We start from the raw sequence: 19,617 nt of genomic DNA on the forward strand, positions 1-19,617 counted from the left end.
CAGGAACAGGATACATAAAATTCAGCGCAGCTTTTGTAGAGGAAAGTCCCAAATGGCACTACAAATATATTTCCACATCACAGAAACACCAAGCCTACCCCAAGGATTCACACACTGTACAAACTCAGCTCAGTAACCTCCCCCTCATCTAAGCCTGTGACATTTGCAGAGAAACCCTTAAAGAGGGGGATAAAAGAGGAGACAGAGCTGGAGAAACAGGGCTGGGGAGGGGCTCCTCCTCTTCCTCTTCTCTCATTATAATTCTCTCATCAGTCTTCCCCACAGAGCAGGGGCTTGACATGTCAGGGTTTATTAATTGCTCCAGGAAATATTATTGACCTGGACCTTCTGCGCCTTCTTTCCCCACTGCAGCCGGTGTCTCTGCTCTGCTGCCTCCGCATTCCTTTGGTGTCCTGCCTGGACACATTACAGGACACTGCGGCACAGCGTGGAGGCTTCAACACAGTGTCTTCATTGACTATGCACTTGGCCTGGGTTTCCTTTTTACTGCAGCTGCAAAGCTCCACTACACACACACACACACACACACCTGCAGCCTTGGAGAGAGAAAGCACACTCTTCATTATGGTGTGATAGAAGTGCTGTGTTAGTGCCCTTTGCTGAGATTCAAACTTTTGGAGTGCTTTAGTGAAAATAAAAATAAATCTTTTACAGGTGCAAAAACCTCAAGGCTTATTGGTTTTTAAATCTTACCAGTAACTTTAAAAAGAAAAGAGGAGTCTAAATCAATCTAATGTGAAATCCTGTCTGAATCCTCACACATGAGAAGCTATCGGATCATTTGGTTCCTGCTACAAGAGGGAAAAAAAGATCAGCTAGTCGAGACCCTTGAATGCTACTGTAGAAATTTAGTCTGAACACGATCTCGGTGTGTGTGCATGTGGCTTGTATTTGCTCGAATGTGGACGAGCGTTTGTGTTTGGGAACGGTGAAGGCGACAAAAGAGCGAGTATTCAGTGTTTACTGTGAAACCTCTTGCTGTGTGTCACTTGATTTTACCCCTCTTTATCCTACCCTCACCTTGTCTAGGGCCTTCATTTATAGCTCAGCATCATATGGCATCTAGTGCTTTTGCTGGCATGCATGTGCATGACTGTGGGCATTTCCTTTAACTTTAAAACCATATTCTTGGTATATCCTGGAAACAGCTAAAGTAAACGAGCTGCTTACATTATTAACTTATCTTTCCTTAATGTGATGGTGCGCTGATGAGTTGAGAGGGTTGTAATCAGTGTGTCGGCATAACCTCAACCCTCATGTGCAACTGCTTTCCTATTAAATCAATTTAAATGAGAGTTTTAAGGAATGTGTTTTGACCTCACCTTTGCATGCATTTATTGAGGAACTATGTTGTTGGCAGATTTGGGTTTTTTTTTTTGAAAACATTGGTCTATTGTGCCACCATGTGGATGTGTCCGGCATTGTCCCTGGGCTTTATGACAGGACTAATGAATGACCAGGATATGAGTGTGTTGTTCCATTGTATCTCCATGAACTTTGCACTGATGAGCACATTCCTGAAAGCAACAGTCACGAATAAAGAAATAAGCCTCAGATCAGCCAGCGGCTTTTGTTTCCTCTGAATAGCGATATTATCCGGCCGCAACGTTGTCATGAATCTTGACTTTGCAAACATGTCTGGAACCAAATTTAATATCCGTCTTCATTTTGTTTTTCTGCAGACACAATGGTTCCACTTCTGTTTGGCCTGGCAACCGCAACAGCACCCAATTCCACCGGCAGTCACAACAATTCACAAGGTAACAGCACAAACAAGGCCAATTGCACCTTAAGAGTGAGACTGAACAACACTGAACAATGTGATAGGGACCAAATCCCATCCCCACCCACTGCAGTCATTGCTTTTCCATAAGATATAATTATAATGCATCTTCTGCAGTGCAGGCATCTGCTTGATAATAGCCTTTTTTATAGCCGTGTTATTACCAGATCACAGTGAACTTCTGTAGCCCTGGACAGAAATTTGGGGCTTATTGCACATCTTTATAAACACAGCTAATCGCTGGCTGTGTGACTGTGACTCTTGGCTGAGTCTCCAGTCTTAAAGTCTCTTATTTTCTGATAGACACTCCAGCAGGATGAAATACGCTGATGCTTATCACTGTAGACAAAGTATTGCAAAAGCCAGTTATTAAATCAGCTCTGTGGCCACAAGAGTTTGCTGGAGGTGCTTTTGCTTTGTCAAGTATTTATTTGATGAGTTCATTCAATGCACACATGGATGCAGCTGAGCATTTGCGCACATGAGACATATATTATCAGTCTTGCCCCCTCTTCCTGCTTCTTTGTTGGCGTTGTTACTTGACCCCTGGCTCTGCCTTTCCTTCTCCCTTAAGCAGACGGTTCAGACCCCAACCGCCACATCCTCCCTACTGTGCTGGTTGTGTCCCTGCTGCTGCTCATCATCGCATTGCTAGCCTGGTACTTCCTCAGGTAAAAACTTCCATCCCGGTGGGATTCAATTACCTCACCTTATCCCCCTCCCTGCCCTTCAGTCACTGGCTGTTAGCCAGGCTCAGGGGCAGAGCTCTGGGTGACAAACACTTCCTCCTTTAGTCACTGAGGCGGAGCCCCGTCAGGAAGTGCTGCAGGCTGACTCCCTCTCATGCTTCGAACAGAACAGGCTGTGAAAGTAGAACTACTCAGGCAACTTAACAGAGTGAATAACAAATTCTGTACCACATTCAGACGACAGCACTGTCTTTCCAAGACATCAGCTAATGAGAAAAAATAGCTTCTCAAGCTTCAGATGGTAGGTTGGAAAGATTTTTGTTCAAGGTTACCTTTTGGCAGATGTTAAGTATTGTTTAGCTACAATAAAGAAGTTTGGTAAAAAAGCATAGATTATTTGACCTTGTCATCATCTTGTCTTGTGTTTTATATCACGGTAACTTCTCTCTCTCTCTTTTTTTTTTTTTCCCTTGCAGGTTAAAAAACCAGAGGAAAGCCGTAGTCACAACAGTTGACAAGAAGATACCAAATGGCATCCTGGAGGAACAAGGTATTGTTGTATATTGCACATTGTTAGCAGCAGTGAAACACACTGTGGATTGCAGAGCAACAACTTGGCAGTTAGGAGAAGTGCAGTGCACAGAAACTTGAAGTGAAGAACAAGCCCGAGGTTAAGTGAGGCAGTATTGAGGTGTAAAGAGATTTTATATTTGTAACTGAATATGCAGGTTGTCCCACCATTGCCTTGTGGTTGTTTTACTTCCTGTGGTTGATGTGAAAAGAAAAACACTCTATCAACTTTGCCGCTTTTTATAGTTTGACAGTGCCTGCAAGGTTGGTTTGATCTTTGCATCAGTAATGTTAGAGAGTCGTTATTATATTCTGCTCGGCTTTTAATAACTCTTAGCTGCACCATAATAGATTTGTGTGAAGCACTATATGATAACAGCTATCGGGTTCTTACAGGAAACCTGCCTTCCTGAACATGTGAACGCTCGTGTGAAAGAATGTTCTTAGGTAGTCTGACAGCGGAATATACAGAACAGGTTGTATTCATCCAAATGTGAAATCTAAATAGGATATAGGTAAAAAAGGAATATGGCACACTCCAAATTATCTGTAAAATTGTATTGACTGAGCTGACATGGCATGTTATTCTGCTGGAAGTAGCCATTAGAAGATGGGTATGCTGTCATAAAGGGATAAACACAGTCAGCAACAGTATTCAGGTAGCCCTGTTTAAATGCCAGTCTTTGGAACAAGGCAGGATGGATCGAGGCTTTGGTGTTGTGTATGCCAAATTCTGACCCTACCATCTGGATGTCACAGCAGAACTTGAGACTCCTCATCCTCTGTTATCCAAATTTGGTAGGCTTCTGTGAATTGTATCTTAAGTTTCCTGTTCTTAGCTGGCAGTAATAGCACCCTGTGTTGTCTTTTGCTGCTGTAGCCCAGCTGCTTCAAGGTTCGATGTTTTGTACATTCAGAGATGCTTTTCGGCATACCTCGGTTGGCGTTATTGTTGCCTTCCTATCAACTTGAAGCAGTCTGGCCATTATTCTCCTCTGACCTCTGGTATCAACAAGGCATTTTCACCCAGAGAACTGCTGCTCACTGGATATTTTCTTTTTCAGACCGTTCTCAGTAAACTTCAGAGATGGCTGTGTTTCTGAAACAGTCAGATCAGCCCATCTGGCACTGCCAGTCGCGCCATGTTCAAAGTCACTTAAATCACCTTTTTTTCTCCATTCTGGTGCTCAGTTTGAACTTCACCAGGTTGTCTTGAGCATTTCTATGTGACTAAAGGAGTTTCGGGCATGTGATTGACTGATTAGATATCTGTGTCAACAAGCAGTTGAACAGGTGTACTAGCAAAGTGGACTCTGAGTATATATGTTACCTTTCATTTTTACACAGTACATATGACATCACAATGAATGAAATGCTATACCTGATCAGTGTTGTCCTGTTTGCTGTATTATGTGTTACAAGTGATGTGGTATGTGTGTTGTGTTTTAGAGCTTGGATACAGTACTGAGTCGTTATACACCGTTATACCACCAGGTCAAGTATACAGGGTGGCAGTATCAGGAACCTTACTTTACTAACCCTCTTTCAGTGCTTTTCTGGGCTATATTTTGATGCTAACAGAATGCCTAGTCAGTATGCTGGGGAACCTGTGGGGTGCTGTACATGGGGGGGGGGGGGGTCTTAATGCCTGGTGTATGGTGATCATCAAGTACTTTCACTCTTTTTCCTGTTTTTGAGGCATTACCAAACACACACACAGTGACATAGGAGTGTAAACCATTGTGGTCATGATTTAGGTTTTTTTGATTAGCTGCTTGTGTGTTTAAAGTCTGTGTAAAGCAGTTCAGTAAGCTGATCTCATCTAATTCAGTGATTCCCAACCAGATGTGCTTCTATCTACTGCAGACTGAACTAGTCTAGTGTACTAGTCTTCTAGTCTAGTCCAGTTTACTCACTAATGGAAAACTATGTGATGCTATTTAATAAGTAGACTGGAACAGCTAAAAGGAGTGGATAAATGGTCATAATAATGCAAAGAAGTAGATAAGTTGTTAAAATTAGAGCTGAAAATAGCACTAGCACGTAGCTGAAATGGATAGCTAATGATTAAACAGTTGGCTAAAAGCAGGGAATATATAAAAATTTTTAAAAAGTTAGCTAAAAGGAGCTGATATACTGGTGAAATTGTAGATTAAAGTAACACTAGCTAATAACTGAAATTGGCAGTGGTTAAATAGCTGAAACACTTAGCTTAAAGCTTACAGATAAACAGTCAAAATGGTTAGCCAAAAAGAGCTGATAAAATGCTGAAATACTGTAACAGGTGAAAGTATCGTTAAAATATTGGTATTGGTAATTTAAAAAGTGGACTGAACACTGGCAACTGTAAGAAAATGTTATACTAGTTTATTAAATATTATTATACAGGTTAGTATAATTAGTTGTCTAAAGTAACACCCATGTGAAATCAGCTCTCACTGACACATTTTGAACACGACCACAGTTGGGAAGCGCTTTTCTAAACAAACCAAATCCACTGTTTTGTATTCAAGTCCTTTCAGCTACTCACGTAACATAGCTAAATATCACAATGATATTATTAGTAGTGTACAGCTATCACATACTAAGCTGAATGATGCAAACATAAATTTTATTTGAACACAGCAAATGATTTAGCAGCTACAGCTACACTCTTAAGTCTAGCTGAGATGATAAAGCCGCTGTCTTCTCCCCGCAGAGCAACAGACGGTGGTCCTTCTGCCCAGATCCTCATCTGCCTCCAAGACATACTTGCCCATCCCAGTTGACCACCTTGAAGACGAATACAGGCTTCGCTCAGCTGATGATGGCAAGCTGTTCAGGGAGGAGTACAATGTAAGCTGTCATGAAGTTTTGTGTAGTTTAAACAATCACAGTAATGCCTACATCAAGCATCTGATGAGTCACAGGGTCAGTGTACTGAATTCATATGCATTTGTAGGATTGTTCAAATATTGGTGACTTTTTTTTAAGCACATTGCAAACCCCCCCCCCCCCCCCCCCAATTGTATAAACCCATGCTAATTAGTTATTTACATTTTAAACTTTTCTTTACTTTGTGTGAAGAAAACTGGTCTCATATACGCAAAGGTTTCAAACTTTCTCTTCATTCTGTTGTGGCAACAAAATGACCCACAAACTATTCAAAACTGGAGGTAAAGGATTTTCCCACAACTGTAACCTGCTGCATGTTCATGAGTGAGTAAGAGTTTAAAACCATGACTTATGCATATATTTTTATTAAGGAAAACTACAGGAGTTTTATTTGTCACACTGCCCATGACACACAGCTTATGTGATACTGGTCTGATACATGCCCACATAGATGGAAAAATACCCTTTTGTCTATTTGTGTCTATGATTAAGAACCTGAGTCAAAATAAAGAGTATGATTCATGGTTTATGTTAACACACAGAAGTATGATTTCATTTAGACGGTTTAGCAGTGCAGACAAGAGGAAGCTGAAGTTTTCTGCTTTTAATGGAGGACTGTTTACTGTAGGTAGCAGAGGAAGTGCCTACGCTGAGGCTGAACAAAGCCTCGCATACAGCAGAACACAATGCATTGGCCGCGAGCTGCTGACAAATCATCTTTCATTATGTGTGTGTATTCAAATACTGTGATTTTGTTGTGCAGTCCTTGCCAGGGGGTAATCCCCAAGGGACATACGAAGAAGCCAACAAGGAAGAAAACAAAGAGAAGAACAGATACCCCAACATCCTTCCCTGTGAGTGCACTTTCTGTTCAGTACGAGCTCAGTTCTCTCGTGAGTCACACCTACAAGCTCACAGCTTCCTGTTCCTGTGTCACATGCCTTTCTGACTCTTGTTTCCCCACTTACAGTAGATTCTTCAGAAGAGTTTATTTGCGCACTTACAGTGAAGCTTCTACTGTATTTCCATGATACGTCGCAGTTTACTTGTTTTTGAACTGTTCTTTACCTTCGTCTAGACATGTGATCGTTAAATAAACATTTTGAATCTTACAGAAAACATGATTATTTGTTTTCGAGATAAGAACTGCCACATTTTAATGAAGTAAATACAAAGTTAGTAACTAGTTAACCCATCACAAAAACTGAAATTGTGGAATAAGCCACCTGTCAAGGTCACTAATAAAAGATAACTGTTATTTAAGGGGGACATGTTTTTATTCTGGGGCTCTACTAGATTCATGATTCACAGTTCAAAGTAATCCTTATCTGTCTAACACTTGGCCTGTCTGAGAGCTGTTGTGAAAGCTGTTCTCTCCAGGTTTGTCCAGGAGATGCGGATGAATAGTATAACATATAGATAATTTATTGTAGCACTGGCAAACAGACATGTTACAGCAGGCATCATCATCCAGATTTTATGGTTCTAACCTCATAGTTTCACATAGCCCTTGCTATGTCAGCTCTCCAGATCTCTGCACTACCAACAAGCAGCTGCGCTCCCTCTGCAGAGCCAAAACATCCAATGCCATCAATAGACACTCAGGTCGTTGTGCTCATATGGGCTCCACTGAGAAATAAACAGTTTCTGGTCTCCTTAAGTAGTGAGACCTCACAAAATGCCAAAATCATGACAATAGGAATTACTTGCGCATATGCTGACTGCAGTATTTAAACTTTCTCTAGCTTTATGGCAATAAGAGGGGACTTAGGCTCTGCTTTAAATGTTGAATCTGTACAAACAGTGCAAAAAAAAAAAAACCAGAAGAGTATTCAGGAAGTTAATACTTGTTTATAGTGAAGCAACCAATTTTCAAGTTAAATTTGTGGTATTTTACATTACAGATGATCATTCAAGAGTGGTGTTGACAGAGATGGAGGGAAACCCCTGTTCAGACTATGTGAATGCCTCTTACATTGACGTGAGTCCTTTTTTTAAAAACATTCTCTTGAAATCTTATGAATGCTCTGCTCCACAGTCTCATAAAACAACTTGATTTCTTTTCTGAAGCTTTATACTGTGTAACAGTCCTTCTCAGTAGATAAGGTTTGCCCAGCTTGTCTGAAATTAAACATGTTCAACTTTTGTGGTCTATTTTTTGGAGCATTTAGATACTTCTGATTGTCTTCATTCTTTAATTTCAAAGCAACGTGACAAAACTGTGATGAATGTTAATTTACGTTAATTTTTTTCATATAGGGTTACACGGAAAAGAACAAATTCATAGCTGCACAAGGTAAGCTACAGAGGCATTTCAAAAATGACACATTAGAAATCCCTCTGTGATTTTTTTTTTGTTTTTTTTAATTATTCTTATTTTATTATTTATTTATTGATGTTTTAGGTCCAAAAGAAGACACCGTAGCAGATTTCTGGAGGATGATATGGGAGCAGAAAGTAGCAACTGTTGTCATGCTGACAAATCTGAAAGAAAGAAAAGAGGTAAGTGATTTTAAATGTGGTTCATGATGAGCATCGCTCCAAACGTCATGCTTGTGTGTCTCTCCCAACTACAGGGTTTGCTTCTCCCGCCAACTCTCTTCTCTGTCGTCACTGTGGAGAAGGGAAGTGAAAAGTCAGATTTCCCTGAAACACTTCACTTAACATTTAAAAGATTTCACTGGTTATGGTCAAAGGTGGTTTCTCTGCTATATAGTGCTGTGAAAAAGTATTTACCCCCTTCATGATTCATTTATTTACGTGGCCCTGTGTGAAAAAGTAATTGCCCCCTAAACCTAAAAACTGGTTATGCTGCAACTGGCAGCAAGGACTGTATTTAAGTGTTTGCAATAACTTGTTTTAATTTAGCCACACTGTAGGGTTTGATGATGAACGACCTGTTTAAGGTCATGCCAAAGCATCTCAAATCAGATTTAGGTCCAGAATTTGACTCGGCCACTCCAAAATCTTCATTTATTTTTTTTTTAATTTATTTATTTTTTTTAAAGAGAGCAGAATTCATGGTTCCATCACTTATAGCAGGTCATCCAGGTCCTGAAGCAGCACATGGTCGACGCCGGATGGCTCATTTGATGACAGCAGAGCTAAAAACTGCATTTTTTTTTTTTTTCACTCAGGTTATCTTTATCTGATATTGAAATTTGTTTGAGGATGTGAAACATGTGTGACAAATACGTGTGATCAAACATATTCTGATGCTCTGAAACCACACTGTGTAAAAAGAAAAAAAAAAAGAAAACTGGCAATGAGTCACTCTGCTGCTCATGGGGTGGCAATCAGTTATTACTTTCACATAGGGCCAGGTAGGTTTGGATAGCTTTTATTCCCTTTTAATAAATGAAATCATTTAAAAACTGCATTTTGTATTTACTCTGGTGAAACTGTTTGATCTGAAACGTGTTTCAAAAAACTAAGAAATCAGGAAGTGAATAAGTAGTTTTCCCCAGCACTGTACTTGCAAAGTTTTTACTGTGAGCAAGAGCGACTTTATTAACAAAGGCGAAATGGGCAATGATTGATTGAAGTTCAATAAAAACAGGTGAAGATTTAAATCAGATCAGCTGCTATATAATCTGTGATAAAGTTCTGACTTCTACTAATCGCTTTCCTACTGAAGTCATGCAAGTTACCCATTTTTCTTTTTAAAGGAAACCTTCTTGAATGCATAGTAGAACAGCTGCTTTTTAAATTATTACAGCACAGCATCTCGATGGTTAGCACTGTTGTCTCACAGAGGATCCTGGGTTTGAACCGGGTCTCTCTGAGAGCTTTGGTTTTTTTCCCTGCCATCAAAAACATGCTAATCATGTTAATTCCCGTCACTGCAACACTAACAAAGACACATCTTAAAAACTTAAGATGGGCTAAATCCAGAGAATGAATCTCTCTGTGGGGGATCAGTAAAGTATATAGTAATATTAATGGATATCATCTCTCTGCAGGACAAGTGTTACCAGTACTGGCCAGACCAGGGTTGCTGGACTTATGGAAATGTGAGGGTAGCAGTCGATGACTTCACTGTCCTGGTGGACTACACTATACGCAAGTTCTGTGTGCAATATGTAAGTTTCAACCACTGATTTTGCTGTTATTGCTGTACACAGAAATTACTTGGTTTCTTTTTCTGATAATCCAGTTAGACTCCTAACTCTTATTTTGCTTAAGATTGTAGCAAATGTATCCAGAACTATGAATAAACTGTTGCTACCCTGACAATTGTTACTGTTGAAAGAAACCAAAATTTTCTGCCTGGTCTTTAAACTCAAATTTGAGGTGTTGCTTTTTTGTGATTTTATATATATTTTTTAAAAACAAAATGTAGAACATCAGCACATAAATCAGCATTTGTCAGCATCAATTAAACACTTGGCTACAATTAAAACAGTTCCACCACTCATAATAAACTTGAATGTTTAAAATAGAGTCCAGCTGTAATAATAAACTAACAGAAAATGAAACAAATATTTATATTTTTTGGGAAGTGCAATGCATATCTCTTCTCATTTATTCTATTATCTAACTCCAACCCTGCAAATCTCTTATGACATTTTCATATGCTGCAACTTTAGCCATCTCACAAGCTCACTCCCTTTCAGTCCCATAGAACATGTCTCTCTATCATAATGCTGGATTGAACCCAGCTTCTAATGTGTTTATCACCACCCGTCCAGACTGAGCCATCTCCTAAAACAATCAATCTTGGGCTAAGTGTTACCCGCGATCTCTGAAATCTCTCATACAGGTTAATGAATCCTTGCCCAAAATTCCTGCATCTTATCACAAGACCGTAGAACATGAATTAAATTGCCTTTATCTGACTTACATCTCCAGCAGGTTGGAGTAGCCTTCGGTCCGAGTCTGAAGAGTCTGAAGGGAGTCCAATAAAGCTGATCCATAATCTTAAATTGAATAAGATGTGTCCTTATATAAATTGCCCAATATGAACAATTACTGGGTGTGTTTATGCTTTCCTAGCCAGTTTGTTAGACAGACTTTGCAGGGTTGATAATGATCTACTACAGAATAAACTGAATACTGAATATTTTTTTTCTTCCTCTTTTTGTATGTCTACTTAGCAAGCCAGTGATGCCGCTAAGACTCCCCGTCTGGTCACCCAGCTTCATTTCACCAGCTGGCCTGACTTTGGAGTTCCTTTCTCTCCAATTGGCATGCTCAAGTTTCTCAAAAAGGTCAAGGCAGTAAATCCAGACTTCTCTGGGCCCATTGTGGTCCACTGCAGGTATGTAAGAGCTGAGCTAATGGGGCCAAATATTCAGTATTTTGCTGTTTACTCCTAATGTGATTAATTATCCAATTTGTTTCTATGGAGATCAATGTATTATGCTTAAACATCCTCTTTGTATGTGTGCGGGCAAACAATCTGTCCGCCAAAGATGGAAACATTTTGAGTGACTATAGCAGTCCGTGTGTTTACAAGCACAGATGTTGCTTTGTTCCCCGCTGATGTCTGTTAACATGCTAGCGTCAGCTGAGGATTATGGTTCACTCAGCTCAGTGTGTCATTTGTTTGCTGTCCCCAGTGCTGGTGTCGGGAGGACGGGAACCTTCATTGTAATAGATGGCATGATTGAAATGATGCACGCGGAGCAGAAAATTGACGTGTTTGGGTTTGTCTCCAAGATACGAGAACAGCGCTCACAACTCATCCAGACAGATGTGAGTTAGAGGGGGGATTATGTTAGCCACATGACGTAACACTAACACCTGGCCTGTGAGAGGTGTGAATTATTACTTAAATCACCTGCAAATATGTCCAAGCACAGTGTGTGTGTGTGTTCATTCATCTGTTTGTGTGTATTTTTCACCTCAGATGCAGTACTCATTCATCTACCAGGCCCTGCTTGAATACTACCTCTATGGAGACACAGAACTGGATGTCTCATCTCTGGAAGGACATCTGCAGAAACTGCACAACACCTTTAACGACGGTGACCGGGTTGGCCTCGAGGAAGAGTTTAAGGTTAGTACCTCTTTTTTTTTTACATTCAGACCCAGAAAAGATCACATCTAACCAAAAACAGTTGTTTCTTTAGTCATTAGTAAGGAAACGTGTGAAACAAGTGTGACAAATATGCCATATTCTCCCATTCTGATTCATATGCAAAAGTGAATATTTTCAAGTTTGTAACATTTAGATTTTGCTTGCTTGAATTCCTGCTTAGAAACTGACCAACATGCGAATAATGAAGGAGAACATGAGAACAGGAAAACCTCCCTGCCAACATGAAGAAAAACAGAGTTCTGCAAATCATCCCCTGTAAGTAAGAGGAAAGCCGTATAAATGAAAGGGGGGGCTTGTCCCCTCTACCAATTGATGCCAAATTTTGAGCTGCAGATTACACTGCCTGCATCTGACTTCAGAATGTTTTTCTAATCCTGTCCTCTGCGGTATTTACTATACCATAATACTAATGTAAACATATTTCTGAGCTGCTTTAATCTCCGTGTTTATGATGCGCTGCTTCCATTTCAGATGACTTCAACAGAGTCATTCTTTCCATGAGAAGAGGTCAAGAGTTCACAGATTACATCAATGCATCTTTTATAGATGTGAGCACACTTTATTTCCTAATTTCTTCTTTCCTTCATTTCTGAAGTCTTAAGTATTTCTGTTAACATACGTAACTGTACCTATAAAACTAAAGTCTCTTATGCTTTCATGTGACTCAGGGATACAGACACAAGGACTACTTCATCGCCACACAGGGCCCTCTGCCGCACACGGTGGAGGATTTTTGGAGAATGGTTTGGGAGTGGAAATGTCACTCCATGGTAATGCTCACTGAGCTCCAGGAGAGGGAGCAGGTAAGCTACAGTAGCTGATCGCTGCAAGCCAGCTATAATTGATGGCTTTAATAACCACTACAAATACACAACATAAAACATCTCTGCTGATTTCCTGCCTTTGTCACAAAATTGTACATTTTAAGTAATTTATGAAGTATTTGATATGTTAAGCTACAGTTTCAGTTTCATTTATTGCTGTCAGTGAACAAATACTGTTTTGCAGGACAAATGTTGCCAATACTGGCCTACAGAGGAATCGGTCACCTACGGAGACTACACAGTAGAGCTAAAGGGCGACACACTGTGTGAAACCTTTAGTCTACGAGACTTGGTACTCACCTTTGTCCCGGTAAGCAAATTAAGCCTTCACTATCACACAGGCAAATATTATTGCTGCAGTGCCTCATTAACAGTTATCAAGTTATAAAAGCCATTATTGACCCAATTCCTTTATATAAAATGTTTGTTTTTTATTGTGTATTTCTCAGAAAACATGAAAATTGAGCACGTAAGACTGTTTCCTCTTAAATCACAATAGTGTCTTATTCTTTAATTTCCACATAATTAAATGTAACATCTGGTCGACAAAGTGGAAGAATATTAATCGTCTTTAATCCGAGCACCAACACAACATTGTAAAAATTATTCCATTACAAGTTAAAGTTCTGCAAAGAATCACAAATAAACATAGAACCAGCTCATTTCCCCCATAAACATGTCAAATGCTGTGAAAAAGAAAGTACACTGTCTTTCAATTCAGCAGTTTTATCAACAGGGCATAATATTAAAAAAAAAAAAAAATCATCTGGCCCTTAGCAGTTCTTAAAATTGGACAGATATATCCTCAGATAAACAAAACATGACACTTCACACTACTGTATGTCATTATTTACAAAACCTACACCAAAATGCAGAAACAGTCTGACAGTCAGAAAATTATTCTTAGTTTTATCACAGTCTCAACATTGTTTCAGTTCACTGGGCCCTTGCAACACCTTGACTCTTTTGGGGAGATGGCTTATTATGGCGCTCCAAACGTGTTGCCAACAGGGGAGTTGCAGAGCCCCCTGGTGGACAAACTATGCATCGTCAACACTCATAACATGGTTGAAAGGTGTTTCTCTCACCTCTTAATTTTCATTTATTGACTTTTATATATGCGGATACAAGTGTATCAGCCTGCGGATACAATAGTCATTTTCTGCTTGTGAGTAATCTCTCTCACTGTAGTCCAGTGGAATTCAAATTGTTTGCAAATGAACTTGCAAATGAGGGGCAGCAGTAAATTAGATAATATGATTGCTATTATCCTTGGCACTGTGTTAACATACACCTCTAGACCATCAGACTGCCAAAATTTGCTATACATCAATATGTTTCTTTTTCAAGTGATTGTGTTGCAATGATTTGCAAATCATTTAAATAATTTATTTAGAAATATAACTGAAAATCATATAAAGACATCAAATTCTGGAACTGAGAAATTTATATTTTAGTATGCATGAGATTTAGAGGCAGGAAAAACAAAAAATCCTAAACATGAAAAAAAATGTAGTAATTTTTTAAAAATAAACTTGAAAGTATTTATATATCTCTGCTCTGTAAAGCTAGACAGGATCTATTGTAACACAATAGGCTAATAAATCCCCAAGTGAGTTTATCAGGCTCTCTTGGCTGCCAGAGGAAAAGCTGTGGGCAGGAAGTGTTTAGGGTTATCAAGTGGGAGCCTCCCCTCTCTTATTTTATTAAATTTGACCTGCATCACCTTTAAGAGACTTCGTAGTACATTCCTGCTTCCCTGAGCCTCACCCATACGTCCGCCACTCATCTGTTCCACACTTAACCTATACTGACGTCAGACTTGCTTTCATATGCGGCTAATAAATTGTATTTCAACGATATTATGATCTCTCATCGGCCTCTACATTTCCTCTCAAAGGAGAAGCAGACGAGGATGATCAGGCACTTCCACTTCCATGGGTGGCCAGAGATCGGTATCCCGGCCGAAGGGAAAGGCATGATCGACATCATCGCCGCAGTGCAGAAACAGCAGCAGCAGTCTGGGAACCACCCCATTGTTGTACACTGCAGGTACAAACATATTAACGCTTGCTATATATACACATTGGTTAAAAACAGTTTCTCAACTGAGCAGAGTATAACATCAGGTCAGATAAACCTCTGGGATATTGATCTGGTCAGTTAAGTTAAGGTGGTGTTATTCAGTTTCAGCTGCTTTGGTGTTAATGAAATTAACAACAGGTGCACTAGAGGGGCAACAGTGAGACAGCCCCCAAAACAGGAACGGTTTTACAGGTGGAGGCTACTGTGATTTTTTTTTTTTTTTCTCCTCCTCATCTTTTCTGACTGTTGTTTCATTAGTTTTGCATTTGGCTAGGGTCAGTGTCACTGCTGGTAGCATGAGGCAATATCTGGACCCTACAGAGGTTGCTCAGGTAGTCCCACTCCTCCAGGATTGCACATAAATATGTGCTATTGCCAGAAGATTTGGTGTGTCTCTCAGCACAGTTTCGAGAGCGTGGAGGAGATTCCAGGAGACAGGCAGTTTCCTGTAGGAGCACTGGACAGGGCCGTAGAAGGTCTTTAACCCATCGACAGGACCCGGTATCTGCTCTGTGCAAGCAAGATCAGGATGAGCACTGTCAGAGCTACAGTATAAAACAAGGCTGTCCTGAGGGTCCGACATCCTCTAGTGGGACCTATTCTGCCTGCCTGGCACTGTGAAGCCCAACTGGCATTTACCATAGAATACCGTCCATCACTGGCACCCTGTGCTTTTCACAGATGAGAGCAGGTTTACTCTGAGCACATGTGACAAACGTGAAAGGGTCTGGAGAAGACGCGGAGAACATTATGCTGCCTGTAACATCGTTCAGCATGACGAGTTTGGTGGTGGGTCAGTGATGGTCTGGGGAGGCATATCCATGGAGACCTCTCTAGGCTAGGTAACTGCACCCTGACTGCCATTAGATATCGGGATGAAATCCTTGGACACATTGTCAGACCCTACAGTGGTACAGTGGGTCCTGGGTTCCTCCTGGTGCCTGACAATGTCCAGACTCATGTGGCAAGAGTATACAGGCAGTTCCTCGAGGATGAAGGAATTGATACCACTGACTTCAATTTGATTTTCGGGGTGTCTTTGAGTTCAGTAGGTTGATAATTTCCATCAAACAATATTTTTTTCCCATTGATATTTGATGCGTTTTCAAAGTATTTCTTTATCTTGTGTTTTTTTTTTTTTTTTTTTCTATGACAATATACAAATATAGCATGACTTTTGCAAACACTGTTCATGCTTTGTGTGTCCTGCAGTGCTGGTGCGGGGCGAACAGGTACATTCATTGCACTGAGCAATATCTTAGAGCGAGTCAAGGCAGAGGGCCTGCTGGACGTGTTTCAGACTGTGAAGAGTTTACGCATGCAGAGGCCTCATATGGTCCAAACTGTGGTAAGTGGTTCCCAAATATTTAAAGCACTAAAACAATTTACTGGAACAATTTCTTGCTTCAGCTCAAGTGGCACATATTTTACAGGCATCTATCTAATCTTCTTTTGTTTGTACTTCCTCTACAGGAACAATATGACTTCTGCTACAGGTGGTACAAGACTTTGTTGACATTTTCTCAGACTATGCCAATTTTAAATGACGAGATTTGCCTTAAACATGGTTTTTAAATGTTGTTTTCTAAAGCTGGTTTTGTCAGTTTTATGCGTTTCTTTAACTCGGTCAAATTATCTTGATTTGCTATGCACTTGTCCTACCATTAACTTCAGCTCCTTTCTTGCTGTAATAATACGGTATGTCAGTTGATGAGAATTGTAAATGAAAAAGCTAGATTAATAATGTATATTTCACAACATTTATGATCATTTCTTCGTCATGAAGTGTTGTTTCAGTCTGATTTTGTTGTATAATACTGTACTTTAAATGTTTGTGTTATTTTGGATTGACCACATAATATTTTTAAAAGTTGTAGTTATTGTAAATGTATTTATGTACTGACAATGACATTCCTTTCTTGTATTTGGAGAAGATGACGGGAATGTTAATATTTGTTTTATGTTGTTAATTGTAAACATACATTCTTCATTTTGATTACTTCTGAGATTAGAGGCGATACTGAAACTAATTCTCATTGTCCTCGAGCTACACGGCCATCACGAATGTGATGCTTTTTCCAATGGAAACAGTGTCTGAAAACGAATGAATCACATCAACCATAATGCAGAGAACAAAGTTACGCACCAAAGGTTGAGGTGATGATACAGAGTGGATTATTTTTTTTTTTAATTAAACGGACTGAGGCGGAGGTCCACAGACGTTGCAGAAGACTATTAAACTTAAACGTTTTGTACCTCAAAAAAAGGGGGCGTGTAACTGCAGTGAACATGGATGTAACATTACTAGAGTCTGCCTTTTGTCTGTAGACAGCAAAAAGCATTTTGCTAAAGTGGCTGCACATAACAAGCACACAACTAAGCCTTCTGCCAAGAACCTGTAATATTTAAGAGCATGTTTTATTAGTTTATTTGTATTTTAGACTACAGTTTTACACAAATTAGTGCCATATGTACTTTTTTAAAGACATGAAAGAAGATCCTAAGAAAAGTTAAGTGTGATTACCAAATGCAGTAGCTGCAGTATAATCTGATGATGCACAGTTACCACACAGGGAAGTAATAAAAGTTCAATATTAATCCTGAGTCCTGTAATGGCAAAACCCCCCCACAATATACAAATGTGGTTCTTCAGTGCCTGTCTAATGCCAGAGAAACAAAAACAGCCCATATTATCTATGTCCTCTTATTTTATAATATTTTAGATTACATTGTTTGTTTTGCCACAGTGGTAAAAACGAGAAGCAGAATGTTTTAAGTAAAAGGTGTCTAGTGGAGTTTCAGTCTTTTGAAAGTATTTGAATGTTTGAGCTTTTCTGTGCATTTTTCTGAGGTAAATCCATCTGGTACTCCATTTAGCAATTTTGTTGATGCTGTATGTAAATATAGGCTGACATGACAAAGTGCTAACATTGTGAAATCCGCTGAGCAGCAAGAACCCGTCAAGTTATTGGTCATATTTGTGTGCTAAATGTATACGTCTGTGGGAGATGTGAGGGTGAAGCACAAGAACCAACCTGAGTCTATTTTCCCATGGTCCTTTTTCTGTCCACGCACCCATTTTGAGAAAAATCGAGATGGTCTGTTTAACCTACAGCTCTGCCTTTGCTCTCTCTCTGTGGGTGGCCTATCCCCTTTTTGACTCTGTGTCTTTGAAATGCAAATTGCAATATTAAAATCTTTTGAAAATGCTGCGGGTGTCTCAAAAAATATATTCAATATGCAACAGCTTTTATGTTTTCATTTCACTTCACATTTGGGTGAGACACACGGGGACAGCTTAAGCTACAACAGTTAGAGGCTTTTAATCAGTGACAGCAGGGTGTTCTTAATGTGATATTCATGTGAAAGAAAATACTGCATTCAGTACATAACACAGTTGCACTTTAACTTCCATTATCAATTATTCTGCCAAAGTTTCTCACATTTTTCTTTTTCTAAAAAAAAACCTCTGAAAATGCCCAAAGTTTCCAGGGAGCCCTGGCTATTATAGTCTCACATTCTGTTGTCTGAGCAACAATAGGCATTTCCCAGCAGACATTTTTACTCAAGCATAAGTATAGACCAGGGCTCTTCAACTCCAGGCCTCGAGAGCCCCTGTCCTGCAGGTTTTAGATGTGTCCCTGATCCAACACACCTGAATCAAAAGGCTGAATTACCTCCTCAGTCTGCAGTCAAGTTCTCCAGAGTCTGCTAATGACTTCTATATTTGACTCAGGTGTGTTGAAGTAGAGACACATCTAAAACCTGCAGGACAGGGGCTCTCGAGGCCTGGAGTTGAAGAGCCCTGGTATAGACACACTGGCCACTTCATTATCTAATCAGCCAATCACATAGCAGCTACTCAATTCATTTAGGCATATAAACAGGGTCAAGATGATCAGCTGAGGCTCAGAACTGAGCATCATAGAAGAAAGGTAATTTTACTTTGAATGTGTCGTGGTTAGTGTCTGACAGACTGGTGTGAGTGTTTCAGAAGCTGCTGCTCAGCTTTGATTTTCCCACATAACCATTTCTAAGGTTTGCAGAAAATGGTCCAAAAAAGAGAAAAGATCCGTTGAGCAGCAGTTCTCTGGGAGAATGGCAGAGAATAATGGCTCAACTGCTTGAAACTGATATCAAATAACCACTTGTTATAACCAAGGCACACAGAAGAGCATCTCTGTACGCACAACACATCAGATCTAGAAGCTGATGGACTGCAGGAGCAAAAGACAACTCCTTTCAGCTAAGAACAGAAAACTGAGGCTATAATTTCCACAGGTTCACCAAAATTGGACAACGGAAGACTGGAACAAGACCCATCACCGATGGGGATATCCTCCCGCGATTAATGAAAATATAAAATAATGTTGAAGTCTGGATAACATTAAAGCCCCATTTCATAATAGAAAACCCTTCAGCAGACATCTTATTACTTTCTGCAAAAGGTAATACAAGGCATTCACATCCTAATATACTCATGGGTACAGGAATATTACTACATAATGCGCACATAATACATAATCTGCTGATATCACTGCATTATGTATACTATCATTATAATGTGTAAAAAAATATGTTTACATTTGAGCAATATTGCTGAGCAGTAGGTATGGCTTTAATATTGTTCAATGATAAGTCTGTACTATTTATGGCCATGACCAACATGTTAGATCAGCCATTCCCAACATCAAGATTGCTGCGGCCCACTTAAAAAACAGAAAATCC

At 39.7% G+C, this 19,617-nt stretch overlaps 1 protein-coding gene across 1 annotated transcript in view; it reads left to right on the forward strand.

Annotated features, from left to right (window-relative positions):
* ptprea (protein tyrosine phosphatase receptor type Ea) overlaps positions 1-18,100 on the forward strand; it is a 59,970-nt gene extending 41,870 nt beyond the window's left edge. Inside the window, 21 exon segments of the mRNA XM_030754687.1 lie at positions 1,704-1,781; positions 2,379-2,475; positions 2,970-3,043; positions 5,762-5,898; positions 6,701-6,791; positions 7,842-7,918; positions 8,197-8,233; positions 8,342-8,439; positions 9,900-10,019; positions 11,034-11,197; positions 11,499-11,634; positions 11,789-11,938; positions 12,141-12,185; positions 12,187-12,235; positions 12,452-12,528; positions 12,649-12,783; positions 12,989-13,114; positions 14,705-14,856; positions 16,102-16,237; positions 16,363-16,381; positions 16,384-18,100. Coding sequence (XP_030610547.1) covers positions 1,709-1,781; positions 2,379-2,475; positions 2,970-3,043; positions 5,762-5,898; positions 6,701-6,791; positions 7,842-7,918; positions 8,197-8,233; positions 8,342-8,439; positions 9,900-10,019; positions 11,034-11,197; positions 11,499-11,634; positions 11,789-11,938; positions 12,141-12,185; positions 12,187-12,235; positions 12,452-12,528; positions 12,649-12,783; positions 12,989-13,114; positions 14,705-14,856; positions 16,102-16,237; positions 16,363-16,381; positions 16,384-16,436 — 2,046 coding nt within the window. The 5' untranslated portion in view covers positions 1,704-1,708 and the 3' untranslated portion in view covers positions 16,437-18,100.
* Positions 18,101-19,617: the final 1,517 nt, after the last annotated feature.

This window comes from Archocentrus centrarchus, chromosome 19, assembly GCF_007364275.1.
Source record: "Archocentrus centrarchus isolate MPI-CPG fArcCen1 chromosome 19, fArcCen1, whole genome shotgun sequence".
NCBI lineage: Eukaryota > Metazoa > Chordata > Actinopteri > Cichliformes > Cichlidae > Archocentrus > Archocentrus centrarchus.